The following is a 22,271-nucleotide window of genomic DNA, read 5'->3' as shown; positions in this document are numbered from 1 at the left end:
AGGTGTCCTTTAACTCTTTACGTTTTTTCAACTGCCTGACTAGGTAAATTTACCAGTTCCGGAGCGACGACAAGGCGAGACAATTTTCTCTTCTTAAAGTGAGCTTTACTTAGTGAGCAGATAGACTCTTCCAAACTTTTTTTCTCTTTTTTAACTGTTACACAGATATATTTACTCGCTGAGGGAATTTTGTGAGTCTGGGCGAGTTTTCTTTTCGAACCAGTAAAGTTCGCTTTACTAAGCGAGCCGATAAACTTTTCTTAAACTTTAAGTGAACTTAAACTTTTTTCACTTTTCCAACTGTCTGACTAGATAAATTTACTACCTCCGGTAATGTGGTGAGCCTGGACCACTTTTCTCATTGAATCACTAATCGAGCGAACAGATCATTTTTTTCAAAAGATCAAACCTTTACATCCTTTGTGGCTGCTTGGCTGAGTTCCTCCTCCTCCTTTTTGAGGTATGCGTCTATGATTTGTTTTTCACAATCGGAGGGACCTACAGTTCTATTCCCCCTCCAAACGGCAGATGGATCCTTTATGAGGAGCTTTCTCATGGCAGAAATACACCCAGAGGTTAGCCATTGTCTTTGCCATTGCATGGGGTTTCGAAGCCGTACACCTGCGAATAATAGTCTCACACCATTCAGGTTTGGCGGACACCTTTTATTCATGTACATATTATATGTACATTAGTTGAATTTACTTCACCTCGCTTTACTTTACTTTAATCCTAACTTCAAATTTAAAGGTCACTTTAGCTAAACTTTGAATATATTGATTCTGGGGCTTAGAAAGTTTTTGGGGAACGAAAATGAGTTTCTGGGCATTGCAAAATGAGCTGTAAAATTAAAGGTCATTTGGCAAACTTCCGCCATAGAGCCGACATATTATCATGAAATTATGACTAAGGACAATTATATCTTTCATTCACAAGCTGACTAAGATTTAATATTTTTTTATATATTATTTTCGTATTTTATTTTAATATTTTTTTTTTTGTTATACTCATAATTCGAACTTATGGAATAGTTTTTCATAAAAATACAATACTCTAAAAATAACAATAGATATGCTTCGTGATGCTTATAAAATAATATTTATATAAACTTAATATATACGAAAATTGCTATAATTTTAAATCGAGTAAAATAATGAAATATAAAACTTTAAGTTAAATATAACAAATAATCGCTCTTTTTAATTTTTCTATAATGTCGCTGAAGTAAAAGCTTTAATTTAAATTAAATAAAGCTTTCACAATAGTAATACTTTCGCAGAGCAATAGAGAAAGCTTTGAATATATGTTGAATAAAGCTTTCGCAACAGCAATATTTTCGCCGAGCTTTAAATAATCAGTTAAGCGAGTGCTGAGCACAGTTTTATGGTTATGAAATTATTATTATTAAATGATAAAAACACTCAACAAAAGTTTTTAGAAATCGTTTACGCGAATGCACAGTTCTATTTCGCAGTGGCAAAAACACTGTTAAAAGGCTTTTCAAAATTAGTCAGACGAATGCTAAGCACAGTTTTATTGCTACGAAAGCTTTATAAAATTACAAAATTCCTCTAAAAAAGCTGTTCTGACCGCTCACAACTTATGAATTACGATATCTTAAAATTAAAGAAATACGCGAATTGTTCTTGTGCCTCACGCAGTTTCGTTTTTCTGGTTTCTGGCAGCGTGAAGCAGAAAACAATAGCGAAAAAAATCATAATTACGCCCACGGTGATGCAGAAAACAAACTCGTTGTACGAATCGTAGTTGAATGTGACAACTATAATCAATCCAACAATATTTTGCACAATCACACAAATTCCAATGAAATAGGGTTTCACCTTGAGTGGGAATGCCTCGCCGAGGTAAACTGTCGTACTGGGCGCGAAAATGCCGCCAAGAAATTGAGCGATCATCAGCAGGGCACAAACCATTGACATTTTTACGTCATTTGTCATATTTGACTTTTCATGATAGATTATACCCACGCCGAGAAACATGCCTCCTGCGACTGCCAAAGCTCCCAAGCTCAACCATTTGCGTCCTATGCCACCCAGTGTCGTCGATCCCACAACGGGGCCGAGCAGGCCGAGAAATCCGTACAGTATCGGATGCCAATTGATAACGTTTGGTGCACTCACCAATCCACCATTATTTAGCGCCAACATAATCGGCAGCGCTATGATGAACGAGAGCATGCTGCGATAGATTATCATTTTGATCAGTGGCATCAATCCCTTCAATATACTTTTGCCCACTGACATCGTAGTGTTCATGGCCACATACATTTTGATTTCGGTGATTATATCTTGTTTGTTTTCGGTCATGATTGGTGGCTGGTAAAGAATATTTACACAGGCTACAGCGTTAGGTTCATCAGCTTTTCGCATATGGAAAACGGGCGAGTCGACTTGGGTATATGTCATAAAGGCAGCAACACAGCCGAAGAATAGATTGCACAGGCCCATGAGAAGATTTGGGCTAAAGTTAGTCCCAGTTATCCAGAGTGCGGTGTAGAGCATTTGAATGTAGACACCAATAGCGAGGCCGATTTGTTCGAAAGCTAAACAGAAACCACGACGGTGTTCAGAGGAAATTTCACTGACGTGCGTTATAAAGGATACTGTGGCAAGTCCAATACAAATGCCGTCAATATAACGAGATGCGATTAGTACGCCCAGATACTGGTAGCCTGAGACTGCGATAATGGCCGAAGCGGCGACTAGGATGTTGGGAAGTATCTGCAAAGGAGTTAGGTATAAAAAATAGGATTATTAAAAATTAAAACATAATTAAATTAATTGACGTAACTTTCAAAACAAACGTTTTTGTGTGCATTTTTGTTTTCGCTGCAGTTGTACCCAAGAAAAAAGTCGAAATATTTAAATCGCATGCTTACTGAAATTTAGCTAAAACTTTTATTTCGAATCAAAATCATTCGCTTGAAACTGGTGGTGAAACTGGAAATAATTGAAACTTTCTGTCATAGTGGGCGTAGTGTTCACACAAGAATGGGAAATTTAGAGAGCTAAATTACTGAGTGAAGTCAGCGAATAGGCACGTGAGCTATCCCGTCGGTTTATTGTCCGGTTCGATAAACCAGGAATTCTGCTGGTATTTCCAATAGTCTGCGTCTAAGCACGAGAGCACCAACTCATCATAAAATTTCGCTACTCAACATTAGCCGCACCAGCCTGAGGAGAAGTCTGCATATAGGCCTCAAGATGGGTTACTATTTACTTTGAGTTCATTTCCTTGTATGGGATAAAAGGTCCATCATGATACCTCTAGTTTTACTTCAAGCTCTCCCTTTAATTCCCAATGTGGTGAAACCACTTCGTCTCTCTGATAAAAGATAAAATATTGTAGATGACTGCGGCTGCTAAGCCAGCCAGATTTGGTAAAGTCACGCATATGGTAGTATTTGAAGTAGAAAATACGTTGAATTCTGAGCGCCTGACTGCTTGATTTGGTCTTAGAGCGGCGGAATTTTTCGCAAATGAAGATGGCCGTTTTACTCAGCTGAAAGCACTACATACTAATTTTTATTTTTATTTTGTCAGCGCTTTGCAACATTAGCTGTAGATGAGCTCTGTCCTCATAGATGTCGCTACATGCCACACAAGTCATCCAACAATCGATCCTTCGCTCGCTAAGTTTGTTAATCTATTAATTGGTACGTTTGGTGATGTTTGTTGTCCTCTGTAGATCTGTGATTTTAAAACGTTGGACATTTTTTGTAGGGTGTCCCTAAAGGTCGATGCTTTACCGACAATTTTTAAATGATTTAGGCACCTTTATTACATATTATCCGCGTTGAAGTAATAAAATTTATTTCACTGGATGGTCTATTGCAAGACCAGCTAAGACAGTCATGCTATTAAAGTGGCATCCCACGATTGCTCTACTGCTACTACCTGTTCAATTTGCCTTGATTGTTCTGCTTTTATGGGAAAACGGCAAGCGTTTATTTGAACATAATTAAAAAAATGAAAAAAAAAAATTTGTTCGTACTTTCCTATAAAACTTCTAAAACAAAATGGGGAGAATGAAGAAAAAAAAAATTAAAACTAAAAATAACAAAATAAAATAAAAAAACGTTAGGAATAAAAAAATAATTTTTTTATTAAAAAAATAAATTTTTGGTTTCTTATTTGATATTTGTTTTTTTTTTTAATTCTTTCAATTTTGTTTTAAATTTTTTGTCGGAATAAAAAACAAATTTTTTGTATTTGTTTAATTTTTATTTTTAATTTTTTTTTGTTTTCATTTTATTATTTTAATTTACATTTTTTTTTAGTTTCTTTAATTTTTTGTTTCTAATTTTTATTTTTAATTTTTTTTTTTCATTTTCCCAATTTTGTTAAATTTTGTTTAAAAAGTTTTTTTTTTATTTTATTATTTGTATTAATGTTCCAGATTTCGTTTTAAATTTTTTATCCGAAAGTACGAAAAAAAATTCTATAGACACATTTATCTTTGTGATCTCTCAAAATGACAAGAATTTTACTTCAAATTAAAAGATTTTAACAGTTCAGAAATTCAGAAATTTTAATCCCTATATGTATCACGGATACCATTCGAGATTTCACATATTTTAATCAGAATTTAAAAATAAATTTCAATTATGGAATATTATGGCCCATTGAATTTTGATACAATAAAAGGCGAATTTTAAGTCGCTCAAAATCGAGTTTATTTTTGACAATTTTTTTTTTTTTTTTGCGCTTTTGTGCATTTTCTACATACAGCGAATGCTCGACTGTTTTTTGTGCATGGAAGAAAACACCCAACATTGTCAGCAAAAAAAAAAATGTCAAACATTTACGCAATTTATTAGTTACTTAGAATCTGTACTTTATTATGCTAAAATTTAATGGACTATAAAACTGTTTTTACGAAATATTTTTTAAAACTTTGATTTAGAAGTGTGAAATTTTGATGAAAATTTTATATTTTTTTTACTAGAACGAGCTACATATATTTTCATAAGAAAATTATTGGAATTAAAAGAGAAACAACAAAATAAAATAAATAAAATAAGAAATAAATGTCCAAACTTTTCATAGGCTCCTATGCTGTAGTTATTTAACGCAGTGTAGAAGAGCATCTTCATCAAATTTCAACAAAATTTGAGTGATAAAGTTCTTAGGCGAGCACACTTAACTTTCAGTGGCGAAATATGCACGTTAAGTCAGACAGAGAGACAGAGAGAGAGAGGGCCAAGAAACCAACTTGACTTGAATGGGAAACTTTTACTGCGAGAGAGAGACCCAATAAATCGGTCTTTTATTCAAAACAGATTTCCAGGCTGTAAAATAAAATTTAAAGGAAACGATCTTTAAATGAAAGCAAACCTCTCTAGGAAAATAATTTTTGACCGTTATAATGCCTGAATAGTTTTCGGTTTTCCTCGCTGCACTCTCACTACTCTGGCACTTTACGTAACCTGTGGATATGACAACTTGTTGCGATAAAATGTCAAATGATAGAGCAACAATTAAATGCGTCTCAGGTTTAGAGCTTGAGAGTTTACTTAGATTCACAAAAGCAGCCTTATTGCAAGATGTCTGCTATAGAGAAACGTAGAGGTCTAGCTCTATCTGGTAACACTAAGGACAATAGGTCTACGTGGTGGCTTTCAGCAATCCCATGAAGCTTCAACTTCTTCACAGCGAAAATGTACCAGATTGCACCAGCGTCTTTCTCAATCCGTTTTTTGACCACAATCACTCTTTTAACTTCCGTTTCGGTGAGGTGGAATATTTTGAATAAAGGTAAAGGGAATCTAGGCGCAAATCACTTGAATTGGCATGGCAGAATTGAAGATTTATTTTACGAGGAGCGCTACTAATAGTAACATCTAGCAACCAGATTGGTGCAGTATATTTGACCTGTAAGCAATCCCAAGTGGACTCAGCAGCCTTGGAATGATTTTATTTATAGCAAATGGCACATGAGGATTACTTTCCTTTGCTTGCGCTCAGGTAAACTTTTAGCAAGAGCTGAACCCAACCAGAAAAGTCATGGTAATCCTTTGACCAGGGTTCGGTTGGAGGCTCACATGAACCAAGTCGCAGTTTTCTTTCATTCTTAATAGAACAATTTCAGATAAAAGTCTAAGAGGTAAGATTTGATATCATCTTATAGCTCTTTGGATGCCGAAACGATCTTTTCAAATTATCTAAGACCTCTACAGTTTCACTATTCACTTCCTTTATACTTGAGATAATTTTCCAAAGCTCGGTATTAAGCATTTGATGATTAATCATTTAATAATTGTGGTCACTCTCTTTCCCTTTTTCTTTCTTTAGATGGTACACTTTTAACTAGTAGTATTACCGAATTAAGTTCTGGTCTTCCTACACAATACAATCCCTAAGTATATGTAACCTTTTGGAAAACCCATCTTTTTTAAAAAATTTAAACTCAATAACCTAAAAATTCGTATAACTTACAATAAACAACCGCTTGCGCTTCCACTGGACAAGTGGCGGAGCAATGAAGGCACCAATCGCTACGCCAATATACCAACAGATACGGAACTGTTGAGTGTATTCACTTTTTGACCAACCGACGCTGACAGCCAGATTCATGCCACCAGTCATGAAGATGAAGAAATCTGTACAAAAAATTATCGCATTACTTCACTTCACTTGACAACAACGAAACGTAACAACAACTACGTACCCGATATGACCGCTAACGTTTGTGGGCGATCCACCCACAAGCGGCTGTAACTATTCACGTTTTCTACGGTCATCTTTATGGGCAAGGAAGAAAGTCTCTACTATAAAAACTGTTATGCCACCCGTTAGCGAGCTGGTAAGGGCAGCTTAGCTAGTTGCTACCACCGCAAGCGTGAAAAAAGAACTGATAGTCAGTTCGGTAGTCTTCTTATATAAATGCCTTTTTATTTTTTTTTTGTTCGTTTATCTGTGTAAGTACAAAAAGTATAGCGACACATGGAAACGCCTGCCAATATTTTGATAGTTAACAACATTGGTTAAAGAATGCAGCAAACGTCAGAGTTCATTGTAGTTCTGATTTTATGCTAAATACCTTAAATCCTTTTTACTGATTACATTTAAGCTGAACACTGAATCCTAGTGACTTTTCTGCACGTCTGCCAACAAGAAATGTATTTTGCATAAGACTCTAATTGAAAATTGATAGGAAGCACTAAACTATATTAATTTCGGGGAATGTACACTGAGCCAAACAGTGTGGTTGAAATCAAAGTAAAATAAATTAATATAAAGTAAAATATTAAACTTTAATTAAGTTCACATAAGATTTTTTCTAAACGGTTACATTCGGCATCATCTTCTTCTTCTTCTTGATTGGCAGTATGACCGCTGAGTTTAACAAAGCACGTCTGTTGTTTCTTTCTCGTGCTAACCGGCACCAGTTGGACACCCCAAGTGAAGCCAAGTACTTCTCTTCCTGAACTTTCTTACGTAGAGGAGACCTTTATCTTCCTTTGCTACCACCAGCTGGTACTGCATCAAATATCATATTTTCAAAGCCGGGGGGTTTGTTTCCATTCGGAAGAGATGACCGAGCCAAGGAAACTGCTGGATCTTCAATCACTCCGTTATGCCTATGCCATCGTAAAGCTCATATAGCTCATTGCTCATCGCTAACTTGCAAAGGTCTAAAAATCTTCCGCAGAATCTATCTCTCAAACACTTTAAGAGACGCTTCATCGAATGTTGTCATCGTCCAAGCTTCTGCGCTTGAAATTTAAGGCCTGCTATAAAATATTTACCGAAATTTTAAAAAATGAAGCCCGGTTAGATAGAATGTTGGAAAGAACATTGGGGGAAACGAGGGAGTACTGCTATCTAGTCTATGTATCACCGCAAAGCATTTAGGCCTGACTGACCAAATAGTTGACCGAAGTTGAGGTATTTCAATCTCTGTCTGGTGAAGGTCGATCATTCGCCAAAAATATATCCGGATTTTTTATCATTCTTTGAGAAAGCCGACAGTTTATTTGGGTGGACGTACCTATTGGATTATTATAAGAGTTTGTAACTAACATAAAGGCTGTCTGGTGGCGGAATTATGTTTTAAGGTTTTAGGTTTTCAAAGTTTATCCCTAACCGTTAAGTATATGATCATTGAGGGGACCGCGTTACCTTCGTTATTTGTGCGGGGTATTTAGTCACGATGTCGGACGGGTGGATAACGTGCGCTCGTAACCAAAACGTATTTCAAGGTCAAGGATTCGTGTAGATGTTTATCACGTTACAATATTCGGCATTTACGTGTTGCCTCAAGTACACAGTTGATAGGTGTGTATTAAGTTGAGGCTTTAGAATCCAAAACACTGCGGAGTTCACATAACATACATGTGTCTGTTATGAGTGGAGCTTCCTTTAATTCCGGCTGAAGTTTGAAGTCGATAGTACGTTCGCTTTGTATTTTCACCAATTAACTTTTTCAGAAGCATAGTGAAAATGAATGAAATGAGCGACAGAGATGGGATGATTCAAGTAGTGACTGTAGAAGAGGCCTGGATATTTGAGTGTTACCCCAGGTCGCGTAATAAAAGTGAGCAGTGGGTGGAAAACATCGAGGAGCGGAAAACGTAAGCTCGAATTTCTAAGGCGCGATTGAAGGCAATTGCGACGTTTTTTCAAAATTTGCGGCGTCATTTATCGAGAATATATTCTTACCGAACAATCATTGATTGGACAGTTCTATGCTGGCGCCATGGATCGGCTTTGTACACTAATTTTCTATATGTGTCTCACTGATAACCGCGAAGGCCGTCCATCATGAAAACACGCCAGCCCTTTCCTCGTTTATTCTACAAAAATTTTTGACGAAGAAAGGCATCACAAGGTTTCTAAGTACACTTTGTAGTCCCGATATCGCTCTTAATAACTTTTTGTTCTTGTATTCTTCTTGCATCTGCTGCATACTCAAGGTAACTCACTTTAAAGGGACGTAACAGAGATTCAGAATATTGTAACCAATCATGTTAGCCACCTTAAAATCGGTGAGAGGAGAAAAACTGACACTGTGAAAACACATAACTATGAAATCGCTTGTTTGAGACCTCTTTGTGTTCGTTAGCACTTAATTAACAACTTCACCTTCCAGGTAGCTTCCTAAAATTTAATTTCCTATCGATTTATGGATATAACCTTTTAAAAACGGTTTTCGACCAGGACGAAAAAAGACCGACCCGGGTACCCAACCGCAGGTTTTCCAAAAGGTGTCCAATGGAGGGTTAAGCTGTAGCATGGAATAACAGCTTTAACACGCTTGAAATTGACGCTTAAAAATTCGACTGGAAAGGATCTCAATGCCAGCTTAGCTGCCTCAAAAGATACCTACGAAGGCGTTATTCAAATCCTTTTCCTAATTTGTGTTTTTGTTTCTTCCATTTCCGTTTCTAGAATCAAGGTGCGATTGAGAACTTCAACAGTGGATTTTTTTTGCCGAAGCGTATTTCCCTGGCCATACAGTCCGCAATCCTGCATTTTTTCAACACAGTGATAAGCTCCGGCATGCCTCTTCCAGACGGGAAGAGAAATCCATTAGAGGAGAAACTCCAGCGTCGCAATTTAATTATTTCTTATTGATTTTATGATCAACAGACGGACCAATCTTTGTTTAGAGTTTGCTAATAAGCATACGCTAGACTTTTTCCTGTGGAGTTTTCGGAAACTCGAGTATATGCCCACTGTTTCACTATGTATTTATTAAGTTAAATTATTAAAAGGCGGTTTTAAATGAAAAAATGACTACGCTAATAACTTACACACATTTTTTATTCGATTTATTTTTAGCTGTAACATGCTACTTTAAGTACCCAGATCTTTCCGTCCACCTTTCCCGTAAAGGGAACTGTAATTGCTTCCTACAGTCAACGGAGTTTTGTTTGTTTTATCATTTCACTTACCGGAACGCATTTGTGCTGAATGTTGCAACAAGATGCTCTCCTTCTTTCTCAACAGGGCTTGCAAACGACGTTGAATAGCTAAGTTATTCTCTTATGCCTCTGATAGTATTATGTCATCCAGAACTACGTTCCATTCATATATTCAAATCAGGTCATTCCCTGGTTATTTTCTAATGTCTCTGAAAGCATAGTTTCATTTAGAATCCTAATACAATTTCTGGCTTCGGCAGGGGATTCCGTATAACACTTAAGGAGGGTGCGGAGTTGGGGGAAGATTAGTTTGGTGAAAAAGGGCATGATCCTAAATTTTTTTTGTCGTTAGAGACAGGTTTGGTGTATTCAGTCAATTTCCATACAGTCGTTAATACAAGGTGAAGTCCAAAATAAACAAGACTGAGCTAAAATTGAAACGACAGGAGCTTTGTTCTGATAACTTCGAGTTCATTTATTCAAAATAGTCCCCTCTGGCCTCGATACATTATTTTGCGCGATCTAAAAGCTTTTCGATCTAAAAGCTTTCTGGTCATTGACCAGAATGCCCTTAGGATGTCGGTACAAGCCTTTTGCCAAGCCAAAACATTTTCCTTTCATGGCTAAATGCAATTTTCCGAATAGGTAGAAGTCACAGGGAGTCATATCAGGCGAATACGGTGAGTGATTGATGGTTAAAATACGATTTCTAGTCAAAAAATTAGTCACAAGAGTGGATCGATGAGATGGTGTATTATCATGCCAGCGCCGGCTTCATCCTTCGCGGTATTCTGGGCGAATTCGACGAATGCGATGCAACAAGCGCTTCATAACGCGAAGATAGAAAATTGCATTGACGGTTTGGTCCGTTGTCACAAACTTCTTGTGGACAATTCCTTTGGAATCCTAAGAAAAAATAAGCATCGACTTGATTTTAGACGATCTATGGGGTGGTGGCTTGTTTGGGGCCCTCCATTTGGCACTTTGACGCTTAGTTTCAGATTCATGCTGGAAACACCTCTTTTCATCACCAGTTGCAATGTTGTAAGGGAAGTTCTCGTCTTTTCTCGCCTCTTTAATGAGGTCTTTCGAATGTTGAATTCCGAGCAATTTTTGATCCTTAGTTAACTTGTGCGGAATGACACGTGCACAGACCTTTTGTAAGACCAAAGGTCATATGAAATGCGATAAATCGATGTTTTGGAGATATTCAACTCCGATTCCATGAATTTTAACGATGATTTCGGTTCATTTTTGATAAATTTACGGAGAATTTAATTGTCATTTATGACGTCACAACTATTTTGGATTTCACCTTGTATATAGACAAGGGTCAGAGTCAAAAGAAGCTTGATAAACATTATGGTTACTCTGCCAGAATAATCTGCCGGACTTTAAGCACCATTTGGTCACTCTGGACGAAACTCGAATAGATCATTTCACTCCTGAGACCAAAGAACAATCTAAATAATGGCTTACCAAGGGCTTACCAAACTGAGCCAAAAAAGGCGAAGACTGTTCCTTCAGCCGAAAAGATTATGGCGGCTGTCTTTTGAGATTCGCAAGGAATAATATCCATCGACTATCTGGAAAAGAGTAAAACTTACAGGTGCATATTACGAGTATTCATCGTTATTGGACCATTTGAAAACCGAGCTGTAAGAAAAGCGCCCACAACTGGCTCACTAGAAAATCTATTTTACCATCACAACGCATTAGCACTAGTTTTAGTCGCAAAATTATTGGAGGAGAGGTTTCAACCCGTTTTTTATCACCCCAATTCTCTAGAGTGGGCTGGGAAGAAAATGCTGACGGGAAAAATATTTTATTCAAACGAGGAGGTGATTGCAGAACCGAAAAAACCAGATTTTGAGGAAATTCAGATGAAATTAAATCTTTGGTATAAAATTATGTAGAATAATTTTGATGTATGGTTTTTCTAGCATCGTCCAAGCGGAAGTGTATGCAATCTGTTTCTGCGCAGATACAGAAACTTTGACATAAACCACCTGAATGGGAAAATTGCTATTCTGGGCGACAGTCAGGTGGCACTCAAGGCGTTGTGATCACTTGATGTTAAGTCCTCATTAGTTCTTAAGTGTATCGAGGAAGTGTATTTGCTAGGAAGGCAAATTGCGTTCGGCTCATATAGGTCTCAGGACTTAGAAGTATAATTGGGAGCGAAATAGCGGCAGTATTGGCTAAAGAGGCTTCGAGCTCTGTCTTACCATGAAACAACGAACCATCAAGTAGGAGCTTAGAAACGAAGAGTCAAGACTAAGAGCCTGCCACAAAAATATGTGATTGGGCCAGGAATATAATCAAAGGAGGTTCCGACAACTCATAACCCTCCCTAAAGACAAACTAAGAATGCTCACGGGCATACCCACAGATCACTGCAGATTGTGTTGCCAACTGATAAGGACTGGGATACGGTTCACTGGTTCCAGTCCCTTGAGACTCCAGCACACCTTCTTCTGGAATGTGACACTAGCGCGAAGAAGGATAAGATATTTCGGCCGGAAGAAAGGCAAATGCGCTCGTCCCAATTAAGCTCTATCTTAGGTTTATTAAGATGATTGGGTTTGGATGAGGTACTATATTAAGTAGATGTCGCAAAACACCGTGCCCGAAGTCGAAGTTCAAACATCACTTTAATTCATTCATTCAATTTGGAATGTGAGGTGCGAGGTAAGGCCAAGAATAATTTGCAAAGCCATTAATGTGTGCTAAAAGGATACACTGCCGATACAGGGTTGCCCATATTCGACGGACCCGACGGATTTCGATGACTCTTTGGACCCATTCCAATCCCCGCTGACAAAAATCTTTTCGCCAATTATATGGGAATAAATGCAAATCAATGCGGATAATTCGTTGTAAAGTGTGCGAGCAATGCCCAACTGCTGAGAACGGCGATTTTGGGATGTCCTTGGCGACGTCTCAACACTGGCCCATACAAGAGCAATATTCTCATCCGATCGCCTTAGTCGGTTTTGATTTGGCCTCTTTGGATTAGAAAGAGCATCACCAGTCGAAAACCTTTCGTACAAACGTTTAATTTTGTTCTTAGAAGGCGCACTTTTCACATAATTTAATTTTTGATACGTTCGTTGAGTTTTCACAATTGACTTCTTTTGTTGAATGTAAATTTCAACAATTTGGGAGCGCTCGCGTGGCGTGTACTGTTCCATCTGCTTGGACTGATGCTTCTAACGCGGTATGTCATTAAGGGGTTAGGTGGGTTACAGAGGTTCAAAAAAAGGGTATTTTTACTATTTTTTTTTTAATATATACAATCATATATTTTATTTAAACAATTCAGCATATCCAAGATACATATTTAAACAGTATTTTGTGAAATTTTTATTTAAAAATTCCGAAAACTCAGCCGTTGGTACCTCATCTCCATTAACGTCTCACAAAAAAATGCTCTTGCCGTGGACAGCATAACTCATTATTGGTTCATTTAAAATCAAAAAACCAAAAATATTTCGTTAGTACATGGATAAATCTCGTTACTGGACGAAGGAAAAAAAAATAAAATTTAATTTGAATTTTTGACAGACTTTGAACAAAAAAACACATTTTTTGGTCAAATTTTCGTCATGTGTTGGCTCGAAAAAATTAGTTGTAATAAAAATAAAAAAAATCCTTCGTTCACTAACTTGATAATGTTATTCCAAAGATGTGTGCAAAATTTGAACAAAATCGCTTCATAACTTTTCGAGAAATCGTGTCCACCGACTTAAAAAATCGAGTTTTGAGATAAACGCGTATACCTGCGAAACACTGCACTGACATGGCCTGATGGGCGGAACTTCTGAAGGGTCTATCTCGTAGAATTTTACTCGGATCAATTTGAAATTTTAGGAGAATATTTTAAACATATTATACTATTTAATAAGACAAAAAAAAAAAAATCGATTTTTTGAAATTTTCAAACCCACCTAACCCCTTAAGCGTCTCTGTCAAAAGACACAGGGTTGCCAGATGGGACCGTCGAATATTGGCAACCCTGTATATAAGCCGCGCGAGCGGTTGAAAGGGCTGCCGTAGGCGTGACTACCATTCGAAATTCGGAGAAGGTAGACTCGAATCTCCGTGAAACACCAAAATGAAAAAACAGTTTTTTCTAATAGCGCTCGTCCCTTGGAAGACAATGGCAAACTGCCGAGTGCATTTCTGCCATGAAAAAACTCCTCATAAAAAACCATTAACTTCCACAGTGGAAAGCAGTTTAGAAATATATTTGCTGAAAACAAGCGACAAGTCGACATCAAATTATAATTTTTTATTTTTTGCTTATTGCGACTAAACAATTTATTTGTTTCATTGGGATTTAGGTTTAATTTTTTTTATTAAAAAAATGTTTTTTTGTTTAATGAAACATTATTTTCGAACATTGAGCGTGTTTTTTATTTCCTTTTATGTGTAAGAAAACCTATAAATGTTTACTTATTTCATATATTTATATTTATGAGAGGATTTTATACAAATCCGCCCCCGAAAAAAATTCTGATCGCGCGCCTGTGTCACTAATATCTTCACTGACAACTGAACTAAGTTATGGAATCTCGGATATTTTGAGTATTATTCGCAATAATTTTATTTCAATATCATGTAAATATGTTATAGATACAATAAAAATACAAAATCTTGCTACGGTTTATACAATTTTTTTGCACTCGATATGGATTGTGTTTTCACTTCACCAAGAGCGCAGGTGATTCCAGGCATGAAAACGTTCCTGAGCCTCGCTCAGTGTCGTTAATTTCGTCTCGGGTATTGTGAATATGAACAGAAGGAAGCATACAAATAAAAAGGCGTAGGTAAATGTGTCGTACACGCAAATTGAGTTAAGATTCATGCTGAATGTACAGATTACAATAATATGCACCGCACATTGCACACAAATGCAGAATGCTATGAAATATGGTTTCAACAGCATGGGAAAGGCCTCACCCAAATAAACAGTGCTTGTGGGTGCGCACAAGCCTCCGAAAAACTGAATAATTATCAGGAACACACAAGTCATGCTCATCTGATATTCGTTTTGCCAATTGCCGATGTAAGCAAACAAAACAGCTACACCAATCCCGAGACCAGCCATCACCAACAACCCAATTAAATTGACGATTTTGCGCCCGATAATGTCCAGCATTGATATGGCACCGAGTGCACCCAAAACACGTAGTGCAGTGCAAACAACCGATGTCCATTGACGAGTAGTGTTCATGCCAAAAACAGTTCCAATTATCAGTTGTCTGGTATAGGGCAACGAAAATGTAAATGGAATTACGCTGGAAAATAGAATCATTCTCAAAAGTGGTCCCAAAGCACGCACAAAACTACCACTGGTGCCCAAATATTCGTTCTTTAAGACATAGTTTTTATGTTCGTCCAACAACAATTTTTTTTCGTCCGACAGCACAGCGGGCAATTGCAGATATGTCAAACACTGCATCGCTGCTGCGTCATTTGCGCGACGTATAAAGAAAATAGGCGATTCGATCACAACGAAAGCTAAACCCAATGCGATCAAGCCGAAACTGAGACAAAAAATGCCGTGTACGCATGTCGGTGAAATGTCGTTAGACTCATTCCAAAGTGCTATGTAAGTAGCCTGTATAAAGATGCCCACAGCGGTGCAAAATTGTTCGATTCCCAGACAGAAGCCGCGCTTCCTGGTGGCGCTGATTTCACTGCAATGTACGATAAAGGGAACCGTGATGAATCCTGTGCCGATGCCGTTTATATAACGCGCTGCGATTAATGCTGTGGGATCATCTGGACAAACAGTGTACAAAATTCCAGCCACCACAACCAGGAAACTGCTGAGCAGCTAAGTGATTAAAAAAAAGTAATACTAAATTTTATTGCTATTTGATTACTCCTTAAATAGTTTCACTTACCACAAAATAGCGTTTGATTAAAATGTGAACAAGAGGCGCAGACAAGAGGGCGCCAATTACTACACCAATGAACCAAGAGAACTGGAAGTGAGTTGTGACGGAGTAATAGTTATAGCCTAAGCCAAGTGCCAAGTTCATGCCAGATGTCAGAAAAATGAAAGCATCTACGTGGAAGAAAAAGACATATTGGGTTCAATGGTGTTTATAATTTTAAGTTTAAAAAAATAATAATAATAATAATAATAAGCACCTGATATGGAGAGTCTACATATACATACACCCTATATTAAAAATAAATTGTACTCTTGCTAATAGTAGTATTCCATATAAAAGTAAATGAGAAGACGTCTCCGATTCGCCGCCTCTCTGCTTGCTATATTTGGACTTTGCTCTTCTGACTAAAAAATGTGAAAGTAACAACAAAGTTATCGTGTTCTCAATCGTATCTCAATGCCGTTGTTGGTCATGGTGAAAAGATTTTAAAGGTGAGCTCTTTACAGACAATTATTCGGCTCTCAGCAAATTTGACAGAATCAGGGGATGAGCTGGTGTCACTTGTAGAACTAAGATTATGATTGAAATACTCAAAAAATCAACCAATGACACTTCGTTGATGTCTGAACAACGACGGATTGGATGAGTGTGTGAATACATGTGAAATTATCGTGCAGAATTCGGCTGCCGAATTCCCATAGTTAAGGAGCTAACCTTGAAATCTATCATCCTTGGTTATTGGCTGTAGGCTGTGTGGACTCGGCATGCAAAAGAGAATTTGCAAAGTTGAAGCAACAGAAGTTTCCCTGTACGAACACCGTCTTCCTAATGCTCCTTAAGTGGTTTTAAACAAATACCAACCAACCAAAACCAGGAACAGTTCTAAAATTTTCCGAAGATTATTGATGAAATCGAGACTGAGAACAAGTTTTTTTAAAAGTCATGGCAGAAAAATTGTATCCCTTTTAAATCCATTTTTATTTGTCTCGGGGTTTTACTTCTCTACACTTGCTCATGCATTAATACTTTTGTGGTACATTTGGTAGGGATCTAATACTGTGAATTCCGCAGCCGGTATCACAGAGCCAAATAAATATGTTTACATATCAAAATTGGTTTAGAAGGTGAATAGTATAGGTGAGATATTCCATAAATATATTTCGAGAAGCTTGACTTACGGGTAATATTCTGAGTTCAGATTGCACATCAAAGATCTTCTAAAAAGTGTAGTGAAATTATTGGCATAAAATTTGTGTTGGTCTGTGTAATCAAAAACTCTTTCTGAATTTATGAAAGTATTCGAAAAATAGATAATAAAAACATACTTATTTACCTACCAGATGAGTTAGAAGGATTCCCAGCATAATAATGAAAGTAAATAAAATAAAAGCTTTCAACTCAAGAAATTTCACTTAACTCGCGAACAGGGGTGGTCTCGTATGCTATTCCGCGGCTTTCGATTTACCACTTCTCTGAGAGAAGTGCTAGAGAATTCCGCTGCTCGGCAAGAGTAAACAACAACAATCTTGCGACGATCAAGCGACGTTGTTGATAGCTGCTTAGCTCATAAGGTCCTATGCTCCACGAGCAGATCATTAAAGCAGTAAGTAAGTAAGCTCATAAGCTATATGGTTAGGCCAGTGCTTCCAAGTAAAGGGTGATTTTTTAAGAGCTATAGGAAAGTTTTTCAAAAAAACACACGTAAAATGCAGAAAAATGCATGAAATTTTTATTTACATCGATAGTACTCTCCAAATAATTTAATGTTTGAAGATTATTTCATGCAAATGTTGACCACGACTGCGCTTCAAATGGTCCATCCGCTTAGTCCAATTTTGGCATACTCTTTCCAATGTTTCGGCCGGTATCTCACATATAAATGCTTTAATGTTGTCTTCCAATGCATTAACTGAAGCAGGCTTGTCTGAATAGACATGAGCTTTAACATAGCCTCACAAAAAATAATCTAAAGGCGGTATATCGCACGATCTGGGTGGCCAATTGACAGGTCCCGAACGTGAAATAAAATGTTCACCGAACTCGCCCCTCAACAAGTCCCGTGTTACGCGCGCTGCGTGGCATGTGGCACCATCCTGCTGAAACCACATGTCATGCAAGTCAAGCTCTTGCATTTTGGGCAAAAAAAAAGTTGGATATCATTTCACGGTAGCGCTCACCATTCACAGTTACGTTACGATTCGCAGCATCTTTGAAGAAGTACGGTGCAATGATACCTCCAGCCCATAAACCGCACCAAACTGTGACCTTTTCTGGATACATTGGTAGCTCTTGCAATTCTTCTGGCTGATCTTCACTCCAAAATCGACAATTCTGCTTATTTACGTACCCACTGATCCAAAAATGAGCTTCGTCGCTGAACACAATTTTTCGATAAAAAAGTGGATCTTAAACTTTCTTAACAAAACACGCATTTTTATAATAAAATTAATTGATTTGCAAGCGTTGTTCGTTTGTAAGACGATGCATGGTTAAATTATAGACCAAACTGAAGATGTTTGACAGTGAAACAAAACACGAAACGTACGTCAGCTGTTTAGCAAAAAAATCACCCATTATATTATATATTACAATATATCTAAAGCCAGGTATTGGCGGTAGGCACAGATGACCGTATGTGGTTCTGTTAAATGCCGATGTGCAGACCTGAAATCACCAACGATCGGACATCACGTCTCTAGACTTTGATTCTATCTACTAATCTCTCTCTCTCTCTTTCTCTCTCTCTCTTTACCTTGTCCCTATTTGCTGTCGGCCCTTCTTGTCCTCACGCGCCAGGTTTTTCTGCCATGCGCCGTCACACCATCAAGGTGTTGACATCTTTGTATCGTATTTAGACAGGTCGATTGTGGCCTTCCTGTAGTTCTTGTTAGTTATGTTCATGGCGAGTTTGACGATGTGGTCTTCGTCTCTACGCATTACGTGTCCGCACGATATTATCTTACCTCTTCTCTTACCGCACCTCCTCTCATTTTCTTCGAGATTGAGACAATTTTCAAATTTTGATATTTTTCACTTTGTCCACACGCGTTATTCCTGTTGCTTACCGAAGCATTTTCATTTCCGCCACGTGCATCTTGTGTGGTTGTGGTTAGCGTACTTTGCCTAATATTCTGATCCGTATAGCTTACTCTGTACAGCATTACTGGTTGCTGGTTTTTTACACCTTTCCTTTAATTGTTAATGACATTTTCCTGTCACATAAGGCGCCCGTCAGGCTGCGCCACTTTAACCACGCTGCATTAACTCTTTGTGTCACATTTTCGTCTATGTTTCCATTTTCGCTCAGGATCGATCCTAGTTACTTGAAACTTGTTGCTACTGTTAGTGGCTGCTATGGTGGCCTTTCGTTGGTCTGTTTCCTCTTCGCCAACCGGTACCGGCAGGTATTCGGTTTTCTTCACATTTATGCGCATCCCGTTGTTTACCAATTCCAAGTGTTCAGTTTTCGCTCTAGGTGAGCGAGGTCCTCATTGATTAAGACTATATCGCCTGCGTGAAGTATATTCTATGGTAGTCTGTCTTGAACTTTAAGTGTCAAATGGTCCAGATGATGAAAACAATGTTAAAAATCAACAGGCGGAGAGCTGACCTTGGTGCACCCCAGCCATCACTGGGAGCTCTTGTGTTAGTCCGCCAGATGTACATACTTGCGTGGTGGTTTTATGGTACTTGTCTTGAATCTGGTTGATGTATTGTTCTGGCATTAATTTGGCCCTTAAAGACAGCCATACTAGGAACCCTATCGAAGACCTTCTGCAGATCTAGAAAAACTAAATGCATATTATTCTTCCTACTGCGGTATTTCTCCTTTAGTACTCTAATTGTTTGTATCACATCTGTTGTTGACTTTCCAGCACCGAATTCGCATTGGCTTGGTGTTATTTTTGCCTTGTTTTCAATGCGCTCTCTTACAACCCTTTCCCATATCTAAAGATCTAAGTTTGACCTCTCGATAGTTTTCACATTTTTGTTTATATCTGATATTCTGATAAACAGATCCATACCACAATGCTTTCACACTTCTGCCGGTATTTGATCGGGTCCACAGTTTTTGTTGTTTCTAATTATGTTGATAGCGAGCGTTATTTCCACTTCTTCAGGTTTCTCGATTGGCTCTAAGACTGGGCTACCCAATTCATTTCGCAACTGAGCCAAACAAAATTACCTCATTTGAAGGAATTTACTAATCTATACATACATTTTTTTAATCTGCATAGATTAAGACATTTTTCTTGTATTAGTTCATTTTTACACTTTGGGAAGAATCGAACGTTTTATGCACATACTTGTAGAAGTTACAAAAAATGCTAATGAAAAGATTACCCCTTTTATCGCCATTTTATATAGTTTGCTTTCGGAACTCCCAAAATGAATAGTAAAAAGCAGATAATTTGAAAAATTATAACCACTAGAGTGGTATTGCTGTTTTAATAGATTCTTATGTTTAACCACTCGAATTGTTATCGCTTCTAAATCATGTTTAACGACATTGATGGAACACTTTTTTCACTTATACTTTTTCGCTTATAAATACTTTTTTCAATAACTTGTCTTATGTTTATCGAGCCAACTAGCGCTCGACTTAAAATTAATGAAGCCAAAGACCTGGACGAACGGCAGACTTTCCTTAATCCCAGGCTGTTCTCAATTAATAAAAGTAAGTCCCACGCACCGCAATTCGTTTTCATTATTCGTAATCATAATTTTTTCTTATTATTTTCTTATAAGTTTTAGCTTGGGCTCAATCGGCAAGTGCTTTAAATTACGATTACAAAATTATGATTATATGACTTAGCAACGTGGCAAGCTTTTATGCTAATTTTATCTACGTCATCACTATTATCAAAATTTATGAATTGCTTTTAGATCATAGATAGAAGAACCCGCATTACTTTTGGTAATGAATTCACTTCAAGCGCACCCGTTCCGTGCCCGTAGATTTCCTGCTGGGCTACTGGTTGTGCCACTTACCTGGAATTACGGCGACCGTTTGTGGTCGATCTTCCCAAAATGTCATGTTTTAAGTCCTAAATACTATTATTGAATGAATACTGAAGTAAGTATGAAATTTTATAGCCAACTAATCCGTAATGGCAATACGTGCACTATTGTGTGTTAACAACTTAGAACTGAATTGGCCGATACATTTAACAGATGGGAATGTATCGAAAGCTCCCAGCCTTATCAGTGGTATTATGGTTAACAATATTTCGTTAACTATGTACACATTGATGATAAAGAGTTTTTTATAGAAAGCCATAGCCCACTAAAATGCTTTGCCTGAATTATTTTTTAAACAATATTTGCGGGTAGAATTAAAACAAACACGAATATGCATATAGTATATGCTTTTTGGCTATTTGTGATTTTAATTATTAGCAGATTTTATGCATTTTTGCTTATTAACTGCATTAAATAACTAAAGCACCCAGACCTATTGACAAGTTTCTGCAATTTAATTGTTTCTTATTTAATTTTAATATTTCTCCTAGAAAACATATAAAACCAAGTTCCTAACATTGCCCAAATTAAAAAAAAAATCAAAAAATTTACACTTTTAATCAGAATTTTTCGGTACGCAGTTTTATAACCCATTGAAATTTGGTCCAATAAAAAGCAACTTCAACAAGCTCACAAAGTGCATTGATTTTTGTAATTTGTTTAAAAAAAATAGTAGCTGTAGTTATCTAATGCTCTGTATTTGAATTGCATTTAGTCAAAAAATGCAACGGGGATCGGTCAATAAAATGCATCATATTTTTTACAATAGTAATTCAATAAAATTAGTTTAAGCCCTTCCGAAATGTTTACGCTTTTGTCAATGGATAATCCAAACCTCAAAATATTAAAAAAAATCCGAAATCCACCTAAAGAGAAGAGGCCTTAATACTGCAAATGCTAGTCAGAATTATAAGCGATCTGTGTGCCAAATTTCATCCTTTACGGAGTGAAGATAAATCTCTCATGGTGTCACTTTTTCATTTCGTAAAATTTCAAATAACCCTGTATCGCTAAATCGGGTTCTAATTTCCAAAAATAAAACTTTATCACACACCTCTGGGCCAGCTCTTTAATTCGACAGCTCATTTTTGAAAATCGAATAAGCAATGCAGGCCTGATAACATTCATAACTTCTTTGGACTCCTCGCCATTCAATTTCCAAACTCGTAGCTGTGTTTACTGGTCACTGGACTATCCATACAAGCGCGGAAAAGCTAGGGTTACCATTTAACCCCCATTGCAAAAGCTCTGGGGGAGGAGACTGTAGAGCACGACTGTAGAGACGACTAAGGTCACTGGAAGCTCCTTTCTTCGACAGTCTGGGGCAGTGCGCCAACCTAAATCCAATCAATCTTCTCCATTATATCAACAGCTCTGGCTGGCTGTAGATATCTAACTATTAGAGGTCTCATAATGGTATCAAAACGGCGCTTTAGTGCTACTTGAGGAGT

General features: G+C 37.4%; 2 protein-coding genes across 2 annotated transcripts; both read right to left on the bottom strand.

Annotated features, from left to right (window-relative positions):
• Positions 1 to 1,495: 1,495 nt before the first annotated feature.
• Positions 1,496 to 6,816, bottom strand: LOC129239438 (uncharacterized). The gene is made up of 3 exons (XM_054874918.1): positions 6,691 to 6,816; positions 6,459 to 6,622; positions 1,496 to 2,741 (listed from the first exon to the last, which is right to left on the bottom strand). The coding sequence occupies exons 1-3, from the start codon at positions 6,761 to 6,763 to the stop codon at positions 1,608 to 1,610; spliced, it is 1,371 nt and encodes a 456-aa protein (XP_054730893.1). The 5' UTR covers positions 6,764 to 6,816; the 3' UTR covers positions 1,496 to 1,607.
• Positions 6,817 to 14,600: 7,784 nt separating this feature from the next.
• On the bottom strand, positions 14,601 to 20,902 carry LOC129239224 (uncharacterized). Its single transcript, XM_054874573.1, has 3 exons — positions 20,791 to 20,902; positions 15,805 to 15,968; positions 14,601 to 15,734 (listed from the first exon to the last, which is right to left on the bottom strand). Exons 1-3 carry the CDS (start codon positions 20,834 to 20,836, stop codon positions 14,601 to 14,603), a joined length of 1,344 nt encoding a protein of 447 aa, XP_054730548.1. The 5' UTR covers positions 20,837 to 20,902.
• Positions 20,903 to 22,271: the final 1,369 nt, after the last annotated feature.

Source organism: Anastrepha obliqua, chromosome 2, assembly GCF_027943255.1.
Source record: "Anastrepha obliqua isolate idAnaObli1 chromosome 2, idAnaObli1_1.0, whole genome shotgun sequence".
In the NCBI taxonomy this organism is placed as follows: Eukaryota; Metazoa; Arthropoda; class Insecta; order Diptera; family Tephritidae; genus Anastrepha; species Anastrepha obliqua.
Note: the sequence above shows the minus strand (reverse complement) of the source record. Positions and strands in the feature narration are given on the sequence as shown.